Source organism: Myxine glutinosa, chromosome 12 (assembly GCF_964187855.1).
Source record: "Myxine glutinosa chromosome 12, kmMyxGlut1.1, whole genome shotgun sequence".
Lineage (NCBI taxonomy): Eukaryota > Metazoa > Chordata > Myxini > Myxiniformes > Myxinidae > Myxine > Myxine glutinosa.
In genome coordinates, this window is record NC_136272.1 from 21,340,438 (window position 1) to 21,357,815 (window position 17,378).

The window sequence follows — 17,378 nt, forward strand, 5'->3', positions numbered from 1 at the left end:
GGGATAGGAAGGGAATTGTGTGGAATTGGAAGGGAATTGTGTGGGATATGAAGGGAATTGTGTGGGATAGGAATGGAATTGTGTGGGATAGGAATGGAATTGTGTGGGATAGGAATGGAATTGTGTGGGATAGGAATGGAATTGTGTGGGATAGGAATGGAATTGTGTGGGATAGGAATGGAATTGTGTGGGATTGGAAGGGAATTGTGTTGGATAGGAAGGGAATTGTGTGGGATCGGAAGGGAATTGTGTGGGATCGGAAGGGAATTGTGTGGGATAGGAAGGGAATTGTGTGGGATAGGAAGGGAATTGTGTGGAATTGGAAGGGAATTGTGTGGGATAGGAAGGGAATTGTGTGGGATAGGAAGGGAATTGTGTGGGATAGGAATGGAAGTGTGGGATCTTAAGGGAATTGTGTGGGATCGGAAGGGAATTGTGTGGGATCGGAAGGGAATTGTGTGGGATCAGAAGGGAATTGTGTGGGATAGGAAGGGAATTGTGTGGGATAGGAAGGGAATTGTGTGGGATAGGAAGGAAATTGTGTGGGATAGGAAGGAAATTGTGTGGGATAGGAAGGGAATTGTGTGGAATTGGAAGGGAATTGTGTGGGATATGAAGGGAATTGTGTGGGATAGGAATGGAATTGTGTGGGATAGGAATGGAATTGTGTGGGATAGGAATGGAATTGTGTGGGATAGGAATGGAATTGTGTGGGATAGGAATGGAATTGTGTGGGATAGGAATGGAATTGTGTGGGATAGGAATGGAATTGTGTGGGATTGGAAGGGAATTGTGTGGGATAGGCAAGGGAATTGTGTGGGATAGGAAGGGAATTGTGTGGGATTGGAAGGGAATTGTGTGGGATAGGAATGGAATTGTGTGGGATAGGAATGGAATTGTGTGGGATAGGAATGGAATTGTGTGGGATAGGAATGGAATTGTGTGGGATAGGAATGGAATTGTGTGGGATAGGAATGGAATTGTGTGGGATTGGAAGGGAATTGTGTGGGATCAGAAGGGAATTGTGTGGGATAGGAATGGAATTGTGTGGGATAGGAATGGAATTGTGTGGGATAGGAATGGAATTGTGTGGGATAGGAATGGAATTGTGTGGGATTGGAAGGGAATTGTGTGGGATTGGAAGGGAATTGTGTGGGATTGGAAGGGAATTGTGTGGGATAGGAATGGAATTGTGTGGGATAGGAATGGAATTGTGTGGGATAGGAATGGAATTGTGTGGGATAGGAATGGAATTGTGTGGGATAGGAATGGAATTGTGTGGGATAGGAATGGAATTGTGTGGGATAGGAATGGAATTGTGTGGGATAGGAATGGAATTGTGTGGGATAGGAATGGAATTGTGTGGGATAGGAAGGGAATTGTGTGGGATAGGAAGGGAATTGTGTGGGATAGGAAGGGAATTGTGTGGGATAGGAAGGGAATTGTGTGGGATAGGAAGGGAATTGTGTGGGATTGGAAGGGAATTGTGTGGGATAGGAATGGAATTGTGTGGGATAGGAATGGAATTGTGTGGGATCGGAAGGGAATTGTGTGGGATCGGAAGGGAATTATGTGGGATCGGAAGGGAATTGTGTGGGATAGGAAGGGAATTGTGTGGGATCGGAAGGGAATTGTGTGGGATCGGAAGGGAATTGTGTGGGGCAGGGTTCGGGGGGGGGGGGGTGGTCAAAAGTTGAGCTATTCCATCATTTGTAATGTCTGGTTCCCCACTCCACCCACCTAATTGCGTATCATATACTCCCCATTGATATACACAACAAATTGTGGTAGTTTAGATTTGTGAGCTGATGATCTTACACAGTTGTGAAAGTGCATGAGATGAGAATCCTAAAATGTCCCACACGTCAATATTATCATGTTGAGGTGGTCATGGGTCCGACCATTGGTCTTGAAGTGATGCCTTTCATTGTTGTCTGATGTCAGAACATGCACGATGTAGACATTGTCTATGACAGGCCCACCCATTGCTTGAATACCTTCTCGTCCAAAACGATGTTCATCACCGTTGGATATGATCTTCTCAGTCCCGCTCAGGATTGCGTTCAGCAAGGGAAAAGTGGCATAACTTGCATGGCCGGCATGATGGCCTAGACTCCATGGAGGTACGCACACTCACCTTTATGCTGTCGAGCCTGGGTTTGAATCCAGACTCACCTATAAACGGTCATCCCAAGGTGTCACAGGTGTCGTCTCTAGGATGGACGTTTAAACTGGGCGTCCCATCTGCGGTCATTAGTTTCTGGATGTTAAAGACCCCACGGCATCATTCCTGAAGAGTAGGCGAGATATCGCTCATACCCTGAACAAATTACAAATACCTGTCCTAACTACTGCTGGTAGGGTGATGGCAAACCACCCATCATGACTCCCATGCCAAGAAACTGCTTCGGCAGAACCGACGCTCTGTAACTGAGGGTATGTGGTACATCGGATCGGGACAGCCAATCATTGAGCTACCCAGGTTACACCACTTCAGTATTCTAACATTCACTACCTTGAATTCTTGCTGCGGTTGGTAAATCTGAAGAAGAAGATTTGAATCTACTGTTGAATGAAAATCTGTTTTCGGAAGGGTGACAGGGGGATGTAAATGTGAAGATGTGTAGGAGTCATTGGACACAGTTTTGTGTTTGTGATGAGCGAATACAAAAGCAGCTCAAGATGAATCCATTAATATATACCTGGCACGAGGGTCACCTGGCTGGAGGACCATTGTTTTGGGAGTGAATTATTTATGGAACGACTATTACTCCACATGACCAGATAAGGGGCGTAGGGACCCCCTTTGGGGGTTCACCCTTTTGCACTTTGTTCCCTTGGGATAAGGGGAACTCGAGGTGGTCAGGGTAGGAATTTCTGACTTTATTTGGCCAGGATGCCGGCGATAGTTTGTCTACTCTTCGCAAAGGACACCATGGGATCTTTAAAGTCCACCGACTAATTCGGACAGATTTAACGTCTCGGTTTAACGTCTCGGTTTAACGTACCGGTTTAACGTACCCGTTTAACGTATCGGTTTAACGTAACGTATCGGTTTAACGTAACGTATCGGTTTAACGTAACGTATCGGTTTAACGTAACGTATCGGTTTAACGTAACGTATCGGTTTAACGTATCGGTTAAACGTCTCGATTTAACGTCTCGGTTTAACGTACCGGTTTAACGTACCCGTTTAACGTATCGGTTTAACGTAACGTATCGGTTTAACGTAACGTATCGGTTTAACGTAACGTATCGGTTTAACGTAACGTATCGGTTTAACGTATCGGTTAAACGTATCGGTTAAACGTCTCGATTTAACGTCTCGGTTTGACGTCTCGGTTTGACGTACCGGTTTGACGTCTCGGTTAGACGTATCGGTTAGACGTATCGGTTAAACGTCTCGATTTAACGTCTCGGTTTGACGTCTCGGTTTGACGTCTCGGTTTGACGTACCGGTTTGACGTCTCGGTTAGACGTATCGGTTAGACGTACCGGTTAGACGTATCGGTTTGACGTCTCGGTTTGACGTACCGGTTTGACGTCTCGGTTAGACGTATCGGTTAGACGTACCGGTTAGACGTACCGGTTAGACGTATCGGTTTGACGTATCGGTTTGACGTCTCGGTTTGACGTCTCGGTTTGACGTCTCGGTTTGACGTCTGGGTTTAACGTCTGGGTTTAACGTACCGGTTTAACGTACCGGTTTAACGTACCGACCGGTTTAACGTCTAGCTGAGGAATGGCACACACATCAATGAATGACCCTTCCCGTGCAACAACAGGATGGCAGTTCATAGCTGCGTCAGGAATCAAATCCAGACTAGACAGATTATAGGTGAGTGTGCGTTTCTGTAGAATGTTTTAATTCATAATTATGACGTCATGGGTCACGTGGTACGGACTCCATCTTGGAAAAACGTTACACCTCTATCTCCCAAACCGCTCGATGGGAAAAAATTGAAACATTAGTCAGGTTCACTATGTCAATAAATTATATTTCGTTCAAAATCATGGTAGATTAGCAAACCTATACATTTTTGGAAAGGTTATAGCATAAGGAAACTAAAAATCAATGTTTACATTTGGAGAGATACCTGTATGGCGGCCATTTTGGATTTTCAAAATGGCCACTGTAAAATACATATTTTGTTCTATTTCTGCCTCTAATTACCCTAAAAACTTTAAAAAATATACTAAACCTATATTTTCAGGGACAAGGAATCCAATGAAAGTATCAAATTAGTGCTATGGGGAATGGTAAGACACGAATCAAAGGTTTTGAATTGCAAAATACTGTCTTTATATTCGCGATAAGTTGCATAATCAAATACATGTTATCATTTTGTACAGGCAGTTAATAACATCAAAATGTGTCACAATAATTCATATCACCAAACATACACAGGCAGTCAGCAAAATCATATTGTTACGGACCGCGGATTAGGATGTTATTTACCGAGCGGTGGTATTACCGCGGCCGAACAGTTGCTCCCCTTTTCTTCCCTTACACTCACCCGATTCACCCAGACGTTGGCCAAATCGCGCTATGCTAAATCAATGATGGAAAGGACACGACGACTGGGAAAGAGGAAACGACGCAAGGGGTACAGTTCTCAAGACCTCCGGAGGAGGGTATAATTACAGTGGTGGAGAAAAGGGGGTAGATTACAAGGCAGAGTGAGGTAAAGACACAGAAGAGATGGGCACTTAAATACCATCTTGTGGCGGACACAAAAGCCCACTGGCGTGGTGACATCATTCCACGCACCAAGTGGGCGGTGGCCACGCCCGAGGGGTAGGCGTGGCCTCATGATATACCCCGGGCGACCAGCCCGGAGGAGTACAGTGTTACAGTGTAGTCTTACAATAAAGACGTTTATATGTTACCGCTTGTCCGCTTCCTCCTTGCTCACAAGCAGCGCGCGTAACGCCGCGCTTTACTGGTGACCCTCGACGTTGGATCTGCCGGAGCGATCCTTCCACACGCGACGCCATCGCCATGGCCGCCTTCGTCAAACTTCCGGAATTTTGGGAGGCTCAGGCCGAAGTCTGGTTCGTCCAGGCCGAAGCCCAATTTCAGCTTCGGCACCTCACCGGCGATGACACGCGCTACTGCCACGTCGTCGCCTCCCTCGGGCCCGGCACGGCCGCTCGAGTTGTGTCCGTCCTTCGCCACCCACCGGACGGCCACAAGTACGAGGCACTCAAGCGGCTACTCCTAGCCACGTTCAGCCTCACGGACGACGCACGGGCCGACCGCCTCCTGGATCTCCCCGAGCTCGGTGAGACGCGCCCGTCGGTCCGAATGGACCATATGCTGTCACTGTTGGGCGACGAAGCCCCCGGTTCGCTATTCCGGGCGCTTTTCCGTCGCCAACTTCCAGCGCAGGTTCGCCTCGCGTTGGCCGGGACCGGGCTAACGGAACCCCGAGCATTGGCGGCCGAGGCGGACAAGTACTTCGCCGCTTCGGACACGCGGGCGAGCGTTGGCGTGGCCGTCACGGCCTTCGACGCTGCTGTTCCACAGCATCATCTTCTACAGCACGCTGAGTTTCAGCAGCATGCTGATACGCACCTCGTGAACGCCGCCACGCCCCGCCCACCGCCGCGGCGAAAACCGCCACCGCGGGGAAACCCGTCGACTCCACCGGCCTGGCGGAGCCAGCCACGCTCCTCCAGCTCCACCACCTGGTGCTGGTCCCACGCCAAGTTCGGCCACGAAGCTCGGCGGTGTCATCCGCCGTGCTCCTTCAACGGGTCGGGAAACGCCCGGGCCGGCGCTCAATTGTGGCGATGAGCGCCGGCCGTTCGAGCAGCCTGCTGTTCATAACGGACACCTTCTCCGGGCGCCGTTACCTGTGCGACACGGGAGCACAGGTGAGTGTCATTCCCGCCGGCACGTCAGACAAGCACGCCGCGGGTGGGGGCCCCGCGCTGCTTGCCGCGAACGGGACGCCCATCCGTACGTACGGAAAACGCTGCCTCTCTCTGCAGTTTGGAGGGCAGGTTTTCCGATGGACGTTCGTCACCGCCGACGTGCCCATGGCACTGCTTGGCGCGGACTTCCTGTGCGCTAATGGGCTCCTGGTCGACGTCAAGCGCAGACGGCTTGTCCAGGCCGAGACGTTCAGCTCGCTCGCATGTGCGTTGCCCAGCTCAACGAGCGGCTTGCCAAGCGGCTTGCCGAACGATTCGGTTCCGGCCACGTTGGTCTGTACGCTTCCGGCAGCGGACGCATTCACCCGCCTCCTCGCCGGCTTCCCGGCCCTCACGCGGCCCACCTTCTCGGCGGGGGCCGTCAAGCACGGGGTGGCCCATCACATCCCCACCGTCGGGCCACCGGTCTACGCCCGGGCACGCCGCCTCGAGCCGACGAAGCTGGCGGTGGCAAAAGCGGAGTTCGCTACCCTGGAGCGACTCGGCATCGTTCGGCGCTCAGAGAGCGCTTGGGCGTCGCCGCTGCACATCGTGCCGAAGCCCGGCGGGGGATGGCGACCGTGCGGGGACTATCGCCGTCTCAATGACGCCACGACTCCCGACCGCTACCCCGTCCCCCACATTCAGGACTTTTCCGCCCGTTTGGCGGGCAGGTCCTTCTTCTCGAAGGTGGACCTCATACGCGGCTACCATCAGGTCCCCGTCAGGCCGGAGGACGTCCCGAAGACGGCGGTCATCACGCCATTCGGACTCTTCGAGTTCCTGCGCATGCCCTTCGGTCTGAAGAATGCGGCTCAGGCGTTCCAGCGACTGATGGACAGCGTCCTGCGCGACTTGGATTTTGTCTACGTCTACCTGGACGATATCCTCGTCGCCAGCGCGTCCCGCGAAGAGCACCTACGCCACCTCCGCACGCTCTTCGAACGCCTGGGCCAGCATGGCCTGATTGTGAACCCCGCAAAGTGCCGGTTCGGCGCCGCCACAATCGATTTTCTGGGGCACCGTGTCACCAGGCACGGAGCCGTCCCCCTGCCGGCCAAGGTGGAGGCGGTGAAGGGGTTTCCGCGCCCCCGCACGATCAGAGGGCTGCAGGAGTTCCTGGGCATGGTGAACTTTTACCATCGGTTCCTGCCCCGTATCGCCCAGCTCCTGCGCCCCCTGCACGAAGCTCTCCGAGGTAAGCCGGGCAAAGGCGACGTTACCTGGACCGAGCAGATGGACACGGCGTTCACGGGCGCGAAGCTCGCCTTGGCTAACGCCACCATGCTCGCGCACCCGGCGCCCGATGCACCGATCGCCCTCACCACCGATGCCTCGGACTACGCGGTGGGCGCGGTGCACGAGCAATGGGTGCGTGGAGCTTGGCAACCGCTGGCGTTCTTTAGCCGGCAGCTTCGCCCGCCCGAACGCCGTTACAGTACCTTCGACCGCGAGTTGCTCGGACTTCACTTGGCGGTCAGGCACTTCCGCCATCTGCTCGAGGGCCGGGCGTTCACTGCCTTCGTCGACCACAAGCCGCTGATCTTCGCGATGGGCAAGGTCACCGAGCCGTGGTCGGCCCGGCAGCAGCGTCACCTCTCGGCCGTGTCCGAGTACACGACGGACATCCAGCACGTCGCGGGGAAGGACAACCCGGTGGCGGATTGCCTTTCCCGGGCCGTCGCCCACGCAGTCCACCTCGGCATCGACTATGCCCGGATGGCCGCGGACCAGGCCGCTGACCCCGACGTCCAGGCCTTGCGGACCGCCGTCACGGGCCTCCGCGTCACCGAGGTGCCGTTCGACGGCGCGGGCGCGGCCCTCTTGTGCGACGTCTCCCTCGGGCGTCCTCGCCCCATTGTGCCCGCGGGCTGGCAGCGCCAGGTGTTTGACGCCATCCACGGCCTGTCCCACCCGGGCGCGAGGGCCTCCCAAAGGCTGATCGCCGACAAGTTCGTCTGGCATGGCCTCCGGAAGGCCGTCCGCGGCTGGGCCAGGACATGCCTCGCGTGCCAGCGCGCCAAGGTGCACCGGCACACCCAGGCCCCGTTGGCCCCGTTCACGGTGCCGGAACGCCGGTTTGACCACGTCCACGTGGACCTGGTGGGACCTCTGCCCCCCTCGCGGGGTTTCACCCACGTCCTCACCATGGTGGACCGCACCACCCGGTGGCCGGAGGCCGTGCCCTTGGCGTCGACAACGGCGGCCGATGTCGCGCAGGCTTTCATCGCCACCTGGGTCGCCCGGTTCGGCGCCCCCTCAGACATCTCATCCGACCGCGGCCCCCAGTTCACCTCGGAGCTTTGGGGGGCGGTTGCGCAGGGGCTCGGGGTCCGGCTGCACCGAACCACGGCCTACCACCCCCAGGCTAACGGCCTGTGTGAGCGATTTCACCGCTCATTGAAGGCCGCGCTCCGGGCCACCCTCCGCGACGGCGGCTGGGTCGACAGGCTCCCCTGGGTCCTGCTGGGCCTCCGGACGGCGCCCAAGGAGGACCTGCGCGCATCCGCGGCGGAGTTGGTCTTCGGGCAACCGCTGCGGGTGCCGGGCGAGTTCCTCCCCGACTCCACGGCACCATGGTCAGCAGCGCTCCGCTCTGCAAGAGACCGCCCAGAGGTTCGCCCCGGTGCCAACGGCATGCCACGGGCACCCACCGACGCACGTCGCCCCGGAGCTTCGCACGGCGGAGTACGTCTTCGTCCGCCACGATGCCCATCGGACACCACTGCGGCCCCCGTACGACGGGCCTTTCCGCGTGCTGGAGACCGGGGCGAAGCACTTCACCCTGGACATCGGCGGTACTCCTGACCGCGTTTCGGTAGACCGCCTCAAGCCGGCCCACCTCGATGTGGACCATCCACCGCCAGTGGCCCGACCCCCACGTCGGGGCCGCCCTCCTGCGGGCGGACCCCCGGCACCGCCCAGCCCCGCCGCCACGCCGCCCCCCGGTCCTGCACCCATCCCAGGGGCAGCCAGGGGCATCCCACCTGGCATCCCTGCACCCCGGACGCCGCCGATCGCCAGGGGGCGCTTCGGCCGGGTCATTCGTATGCCCCGCAAACTGGCCCTCCAGGTGCGCGGGAATTCTGGGGGGGCGCGTGTGGCGGACACAAAAGCCCACTGGCGTGGTGACATCATTCCACGCACCAAGTGGGCGGTGGCCACGCCCGAGGGGTAGGCGTGGCCTCATGATATACCCCGGGCGACCAGCCCGGAGGAGTACAGTGTTACAGTGTAGTCTTACAATAAAGACGTTTATATGTTACCGCTTGTCCGCTTCCTCCTTGCTCACAAGCAGCGCGCGTAACGCCGCGCTTTAATCTTATCTTAACCCAGACAGACCACGGACAAACGGACAAGGTAGACTTACACAGGGATTGATGGCAGGAAGGGACAGGTAGGTCGATAGCACAAGGTGCACCTTGGCTCGGGGACAGGATAAAGCACGGTCCAAAAGATGCAGGGAGGTGTCACAGCGCTCGGAGGGGACGTCTTGCTTGCTCCAAGCTCAGCGCGCATCTGACGTCACCTCCCTCTCACTGCGCATGCTCAGCGGGGAGTGACACGCCCTCGGCTGGTTGGTTCCGCCCCACTGGGGCCGGTCCGCCGCTTCCATTGGGTGCGGGGGTTACCGGGCTCCGCCCTTGACGAGGAGCTGACAGGGAGCCCCTGTTTGGTAACCCCGTCGAGCACATGTTCGATGGCGGCTCGTTGTTGTTGTTGTTGTTGTTGCTGAACTGTGAGGAAGAGCTGCGGGGAGGTATTGGGAGGTCCTAAACTTCCTAACGGTGCCATACAATCACATTCTGGTGCAACGAAGGGTCAGAATTAATGGAAACGAATCCTTAACTGACATAGACTAAGAATAACTAGCAAGATGTCCTATAGTTGTCTTACATGAGATGCGGTGAACCTGGGTGCGACATTTAATGGGGGAAATAGGGGGAGGTCGGGTCTACAGAGTGTTGTTTACAGAAAATGGGACTAGGGAATGGGGGAATGGGGGATTGGGGAGAGTTGGGAAGTATTGAGGAAATAGGGGAATATTTACAAGCGGATATGGATGGATGCAAATCCCATATCCGCAACAATATATACACATGCAGTCAGTATAACTTCACATCTACACAGGCAGTCAATGACAAAATATACACAGGCAGTCAATGGCATCAAACATACACGATTACAGAATATGCCATTTAGAGTTCGTCATCACTGTCCTGTGCGTCGTATCCGACAATATAGTCCGCATCGTTTTCACAGTCCGTTCCACACAAGCAAAGGTCGGTCAAATTGATTGGCAAATCGAATTGGTCGAATGGTCGATCGAATCGAATTCGATGAATCGAATCGAATCGATCGAATTGGTCGAATGGTCGATTGAAGCGATTGTTCGAATGGTCGATCGAAGCGATTGGTCGAATGGTCGAATTGGTCGAATGGAATTGGTCGATTGGTCGAATTGGTCGAATCGAATTGGTCGGAATTGGCAAATGTAAACATTGATTTTCAGATTTTCCATGTAATAACGTTTCCAAAAATGTATAGGTTTGCTAATCTACCATGATTTTGAACGAAAAAACATAGTGAACCTGACTACATGGCTCATTGTCAAGTACTCCCCATGGGGAATAAGATATGTTCATGGTGATGTCATCGGTGCCTTAATTATGACGTCATAATTCGACAAGTACACTTGATCTGCTCAGTATGGATAAAACAAAAATTCCTCTGCAACTGTTAGTGTTAGTCCGATGGACACAAATTTTTCAGAATATGTGCGGCTCCTGTATAATTTTTAAAAGATAATTATAACGTCATAGGTCACCTGGTACAGACGCCATATTGGAAAAAAATCGAAAAATGTTGCACCTCTATATCTCCGAAACCGCTCCATGGCCAAAAATTGAAAAATGGCTCATTGTCAAGTTCTGCCCTTGAGGAATAAGATATGTTAATGATGTCATCGGTGCCTACGTTATGACGTCATAATTCGACAAGTACAACACTTATCCGATCATTGTGAATTTTTTTTTCTCAGCAACTGTTGGTCTGATGGGCACGAAATTTTCACCTCAGGAGCGCCTCCTGTAGACTTTTAATGATCATGACGTCATAGGCCATGTGGTACAGGTGCCATCTTGGAAAAAAACAAAAATTGTTGCACCTCTATATTTCCAAAACCGCTGCATGGAAAAAAATTGAAACCTGGCTCATTGTAAAGAACTCCATATGGGGAATAGGTATTAACGGTGACGTCATTAGTGCCAAAATTATGACGTCATAATTCGACAGGGACAACGCTTAGTCTGATCAGTTTTAAATTTATTGAGCATGATCTATGCAACAATTATATTAGAGAATATAAATTTATGATGTCATCACTCGTGGTCTGGCAGCCATGTTGGATCAAAGAAAAAAAAAATGTTCAAAAACAGAAGAGTTGGCTCACACCAAGTTGACTGCGCAAGCAAGGTAAGTATTCCATGAATACCATCTAGTTCTTGATGTCACCTGCATCGCTCTTCCATTTGTCCTACGGAACACCAGGTTACGATGAACGTTGAAAGGATATGACCGTAGCAAACATTAATCACTTGGTTGTTATAAGATGCTGTCACACGCTCAGATTATGGTCGATGGTGGGGAAAGCGAGGCTACGTACGGGTAAGGAGGTTCACTTCGTTAGGCTGATTTCAAAGGGTGGGGATGCCTGGGTAGATGGGAGAGTTATGTGGTGAGAGGATGGCGGGTGCCAAGAGGGACGAGGGTGGGTGGCACAGAGCGTACCGATTTGTCTCAGCACTGAACCGACAACCGGAGCAAGAATGGCGAAAGCAGGTCAGTGCCCATAGTTCATCACCGATTGCTGTTCTGGGACAAATTGATCGTTCGTGTACGGAAGATGTTACAATAGATCAGCAAGTTTCTGGGGTTAGCTCGGTGTTACTTCTCTTTCTTCTTGTGTTGTTAAATCTGCGTCTTGTGCTGCTGGTTTCTCCTCGATGAGCTAAGATTAGCTTGTGCTCATGGCTGGTGCAGATAGAGTGAGGGAGAATTGTACTGTACCTGTATTTGAGCAAATTGTACCTTAAGGTGAAGTGTAAGACTCGTGGATCTCAAACTTCAATAAGAACAAATCTTGCACAACCTTTCAACCTGGAAGCTTCAGACGAAGGAACGAATCGTTAAATAATTTGTTTTGCATTTTTAAAGAGACAAAATGCAGATGCAAATTATTACTGAAGGTAGTTGAGAGGTGACATGATTGGTTTTTGCAAAGTTTTGAATTTCACTTTTGGGAAACAGCGTTTCGGAGTTGTAAACTTGAGATGTAGGAAAACGTGCTCGGAACACCATTATTGGAGAACGAACCCTTCGGTGTCCGCTATGAATGCCATGTCTCCCTCGTACCTTCCTGATCTTATTTGGGAACTGCAGCGTCCGGGGAATGTGATAGCGGTGCTTTGGAGGACTTGAAACTTGAGCCGACGTGCACATGAACCACCACACCATGACGTTGGGATTTGGGTGGGGGACGAGGGATGGCGGTTCTTGGACAGTGCCTATGGATTGGCCCGGAGTGCGAAGATTCAGGTTTAAATCGAAGCCTGGGAATGAGGAAAGTTTTAGATTTGTGTTCAAAGTTAGGAATTGGCAGATTTCTTTTTTTAATTTATGCCCTTTGGCTTTAGAGCAAGGGGAGGTTTGGGTGGGCTGGTGTAGAAGTGTATTACATCAAAAGTACGGAAGAGCAGGATGTAATTTATAGATTTAGATGGAACAGGATGCTGTGTGAGAGACGTGGGAACAGCTGGAGAATTGTGACGTTGTAGAAATCCATGACGCGATGCGCAATGTCCATCAATGTTTCACTTTTACAACAGTAGGATCACCTGATGATGCCGTTCCTGTACCAACCTAACCCTAAACTGTCCCCACTACCTGTTCCCACACCCCAGTGGAAGACCTGCTCTATTGGCGTGATCCCCGGCGCTCGGGCGCTGTGTTTGCCGGACTCCTATCACTACTGCTGGCGCTGACGCAGTACAGCGTTGTCTCCGTGTTCTCTTACCTTGCCCTGGCCATGCTGGCACTGACCATTACCTACAGGATCTACAAGGCGATCCTCAAGAGCATTCAGAAGTCAGACTCGGGGCATCCCTTCAAGTGAGTTGCGTTTTCGTCTTTGGGAAACGGATGGATTGTAAATGTCGAATGGAAGAACATGTTAAGAATTTAAAATCTTCGAGCAGTCATGCATTCACAATCTTATTACCCTGACCAACGCAGGGCCTACCTGGACAAAGACATTTCTGTGACTCAGGAAGGGGCAAAACGCATCACAGATGCTGCTCTGCCCTACGTGAACCACACGACATGTTCTCTGCAGCGTCTCATCCTTGTGCAAGATCTTGTGGACTCCCTCAAGGTGCACCTCCCCTCCCTCAATGATTGCTTCTTTTGAAGGAGTTAAAGGAATAAACGTACAAGTGCAGAACCTCGTGTAAGACGGACATCTAGTCCTTTAAAGGTGTATCAAATGAGTAATGTTGTATATGGGAGAGTGTTGGTAAAACACTTACAGGAGGAATAATTTCCCTGGCGGACCCCACAAAAACAGGTGAAAGATTGTAGAAAAGAAAAGATCATGGTTTAGGATTTGGGATGATCTGAAGTGGTGTTGAACAGCTGTCTTGAAGACCCGGAGGGACGAATGATATTGAAGAGGATGTGGAAGTTGGTCCCATGGGAGGCAGGGGGGGAGTGATCAGTGATCCTGGATTCAGGTGGTTTCACCAGAAGGGGGTTGATGGTGGATCCTGCAGAAACCTGAGGGGAGGTGGGGAAAAGCATGGAAAGAGCAGAGGGAGCAAGACCAGAAAGGAGGCAGGGGCAGACAGAGAGACCCCCGACTTTAGATGGAGCAAGACCAGAAAGGAGGCAGGGGCAGACAGAGAGACCCCCGACTTTAGATGGAGCAAGACCAGAAAGGAGGCAGGGGCAGACAGAGAGACCCCTGACTTTAGATGGAGCAAGACCAGAAAGGAGGCAGGGGCAGACAGAGAGACCCCTGACTTTAGATGGAGCAAGACCAGAAAGGAGGCAGGGGCAGACAGACAGACCCCCGACTTTAGATGGAGCAAGACCAGAAAGGAGGCAGGGGCAGACAGAGAGACCCCCGACTTTAGATGGAGAGTTTACTTTTTGTATCCCACTGATGGGCTGGATCTGGATTCGGACCTGAACCAAAATCGAATCGGCTTGTTCTTGTCACCAAACAACTCATCCACTTAGTTTTCTTATCTCATCCACAACTTTTTGAGATATCGTGTAACATGTCGTTTTTGGCCCCATATCTCAATGGTGAAGAATCCCTTGGAAATTGAAAACATTATCCTATCCGGAAACGGAACCGAATCTTCACCAAAATCGAATCAATTCGTTATTGACACACGCCCATCCTGTCCACAAAGTTTCTTCCCAATACCTGTACGTTTTGAGATATCCTGCTCACAGACAGACAAACAGACGGGTGAAAACCATGTTCGTCCACCTTCGGTGGCGGAGGTTTAAATTATAGCCCCTAACCTTATGAAGTTGAGTAACCGGTTCATAAGAATTGGAGAATTGTACCTCAATGCCATTTATAATGGTCTGATTGTAAGGCATGATGAACTTGAAATTCGGAGGGAAATGTAAAACTTGATTCATTCATTAAAATGGCTGAACATCCAATTGGGTTGAGGAACATGGCAAGCGACACAGAAGCAAATGTGGAGACAACATAGTGGCACCGGAATGGGAGGGAAGAGTGAGGAGGAGGAGGAGGAGGAGGAGGAGGAGAACGGCTAAGTAAACGAATGAGAGGGAAGAGGAGGAGGAGGAGGAGAACAGCTAAGTAAACGAATGGTAGGGAGGAGGAGGAGGAGTATGATAAGTAAACAAATGGGAGGTAACAGGGAAGAAGAGCAGGAGGAGGAGGAGGAGGATGATGATAAGTAAACAAATGGGAGGTAACGGGGAAGAAGAGCAGGAGGAGGCGGGGGCTGCGAAAATCAGGAACATTTTCTGAAGTTGCATTTGCTCCATACTATATTTCTGTATATATATCACAAGGATATGAAGTTAGTAATTCGGGTTTTTGAAATTCCACAAGTGTTTACAAAAAGGGAAAACAAAAGTTTGATCAAGGTGTCACCTCTTCCTGTAATTTCATTCAAAAATGGTTCCTTAAAATTCTGCTATCACAAACCGCCCTCAGCAATGGCCGAGTGCAGTGCTCACTTTAAATTGCACAATCTTAAATCGACAACAATTTTGGATGTGAGCTTCCCTGCGCAAGACAAAACGAAGTAGATCATCCCCCTTTGCTTGCAAGGTTGTTGATGAGCCAGCTGGGCTTTCACAGACAATCCAGTGGTGATGTGGCAGTTGAGGAACCAGCTTGACTTCCTGACCCCGTTAGGTTTGTATCATCCATGTCGGAGTGCCGCTGCTGCACCTTCATTTTGTGAAAAAGTCTCCCAAGTGATCACGTTAACAAAAACTATCAGAATTCTGTACTTTCTTCTCTTTAGTGTAAAAGCACTTTGACCAGCTTCTCGGAAATACAGGCCGAATCCGACCTTTTGGTAAAAATGTGCATTGGCCTTAATCGGAGTTTGAACTTTTTGAATTCCACATGTTTATCAAATTTCGCTTCTTTTATTTATTTATTTTATGCGGAATCTCTTGACCTCAAAACATTATCTCCAATTAATTTCCAAGTGCTGTATTGATTTGGCATCGAATTGCCTGTGTCGTGTTTATCCATAGAACATTGTGAAGCATAAACATGTTTGATTGTACAATAAATGGTGAATTTGCATCTGAAAGCACCACAGGTTTGTTTTTAGAACCGGGAATGTTTTGGGCACCTTTCATGTGCATCCTGGTTACGATAAATGGGCCTTATTCGTCACTTATTTTACCGGTGTACTGTTTGCCTCGGCCTCACTGTGCTTTTTAAGCTACTTGATGTGTGCTCTTGGCTATTTTTCAGTTGGCGGTGTGCGCTTGGCTCACGACCTACGTCGGAGCAATTTTTAACGGCCTCACGCTCATCATATTAGGTAAGCACGGCGCCTCTCCAAATCGTGGTTGTGCCAAAGGATAACCCGAATTGTGACGGTACAAACGAGTAAAGTGGACAAAAAAAACAATCGACAAAACACAATTTGGAGCTTAAAAGCCATCCAGCCCTTTTCTGCAGCTCTTAATCCTGCAGGACACAATGCACACAAGGTCGTGTAAATCGCAAAAAACTTTATTGGAAAAGAGGGAAGGAAACATCGGTCGAAAAAGTACCAAAAGTACCAAAAAACTTTATTGGAAAAGAGGGAAGGAAACATAGGTAGAAAAAGTACCAAAAGTACCAAAAAACTTTATTGGAAAAGAGGGAAGGAAACATCGGTCGAAAAAGTACCAAAAGTACCAAAAAACTTTATTGGAAAAGAGGGAAGGAAACATCGGTCGAAAAAGTACCAAAAGTACCAAAAAACTTTATTGGAAAAGAGGGAAGGAAACATAGGTAGAAAAAGTACCAAAAGTACCAAAAAACTTTATTGGAAAAGAGGGAAGGAAACATAGGTAGAAAAAGTACCAAGTGAAATACAGAATACAAACAAGAAAGAGCAATCAGAGATTGCCAACCCTCTCCAGGACGTGTTTTAGTGGGGTTTTTTTTAAAGGCTTTTGTGTTGAAACAAATATGGCGGCTGAACCACGTGACTGATGACGTCATTATTTTTCCCACCAATTTATCCCTAGATGATGCTCAAGAAATTTCATCTTGATCGGATGAAGTTTTGTACTTGTCGAATTATGACATCATAATGGAGTCACCTATGACATCATTAACATATGTTATTCCCCATGGAGAGTTCTTTACAATGAGCCATGTCTCAATTTTTTCTTTGCAGTGCTTTCGGAGACACAGAGGTGCAAATGTTTTCGGTTTTTCCAAGATGGCGCTCGTACCACGTGACATATGACGTCATAATTATCATTAAAATATTCTACAGGAGGCGCACCGACGGTGAAAATTTCCTGTCAATCGGATTGTTGACCTTTGGCCTATGTTGACCTTTTGACCTCAAAAATATATAGGATTTTGTCGGACCACAAACTCCACCATTTGGTGAAGTTTTGTGAGGATCGGTTTAAAATTGTGACCTGTAGGCAAGTACAAGTGAGCGGACAGACAAATGAAAAATCACTCAGAGCGACACTTTGCGAAACAGAACAAAGTAGAATGGCACTCAGTAGAGCATCCTTTTGACCTCAAAAATAGTGGGTGGTTGAATTCAGTTAGCCAATATGCAAATCCTATTCAAATTTCAAGTCAATCGGATGAAAATTGAGGATTTTAGGAATTTGAAAAAAAGTGATTGACCTTTGGCCTATGTTGACCTTTT

At 50.4% G+C, this 17,378-nt stretch overlaps 1 protein-coding gene across 8 annotated transcripts in view; it reads left to right on the forward strand.

Moving 5' to 3' along the window:
• LOC137416763 (reticulon-1-A) overlaps positions 1-17,378 on the forward strand; it is a 77,099-nt gene that overhangs the window by 54,782 nt on the left and 4,939 nt on the right. For 7 of the 8 annotated variants that reach the window (XM_068102382.2, XM_068102379.2, XM_068102378.2 and 4 more), the window contains 3 exons: positions 12,882-13,089; positions 13,213-13,351; positions 15,965-16,034. In XM_068102382.2, the coding sequence (XP_067958483.2) occupies positions 12,882-13,089; positions 13,213-13,351; positions 15,965-16,034 (417 nt within the window). Of the gene's footprint in view, positions 1-11,542; positions 11,761-12,881; positions 13,090-13,212; positions 13,352-15,964; positions 16,035-17,378 lie in introns of those variants that run through there. The other variant, XM_068102384.2, reaches the window with a different exon arrangement.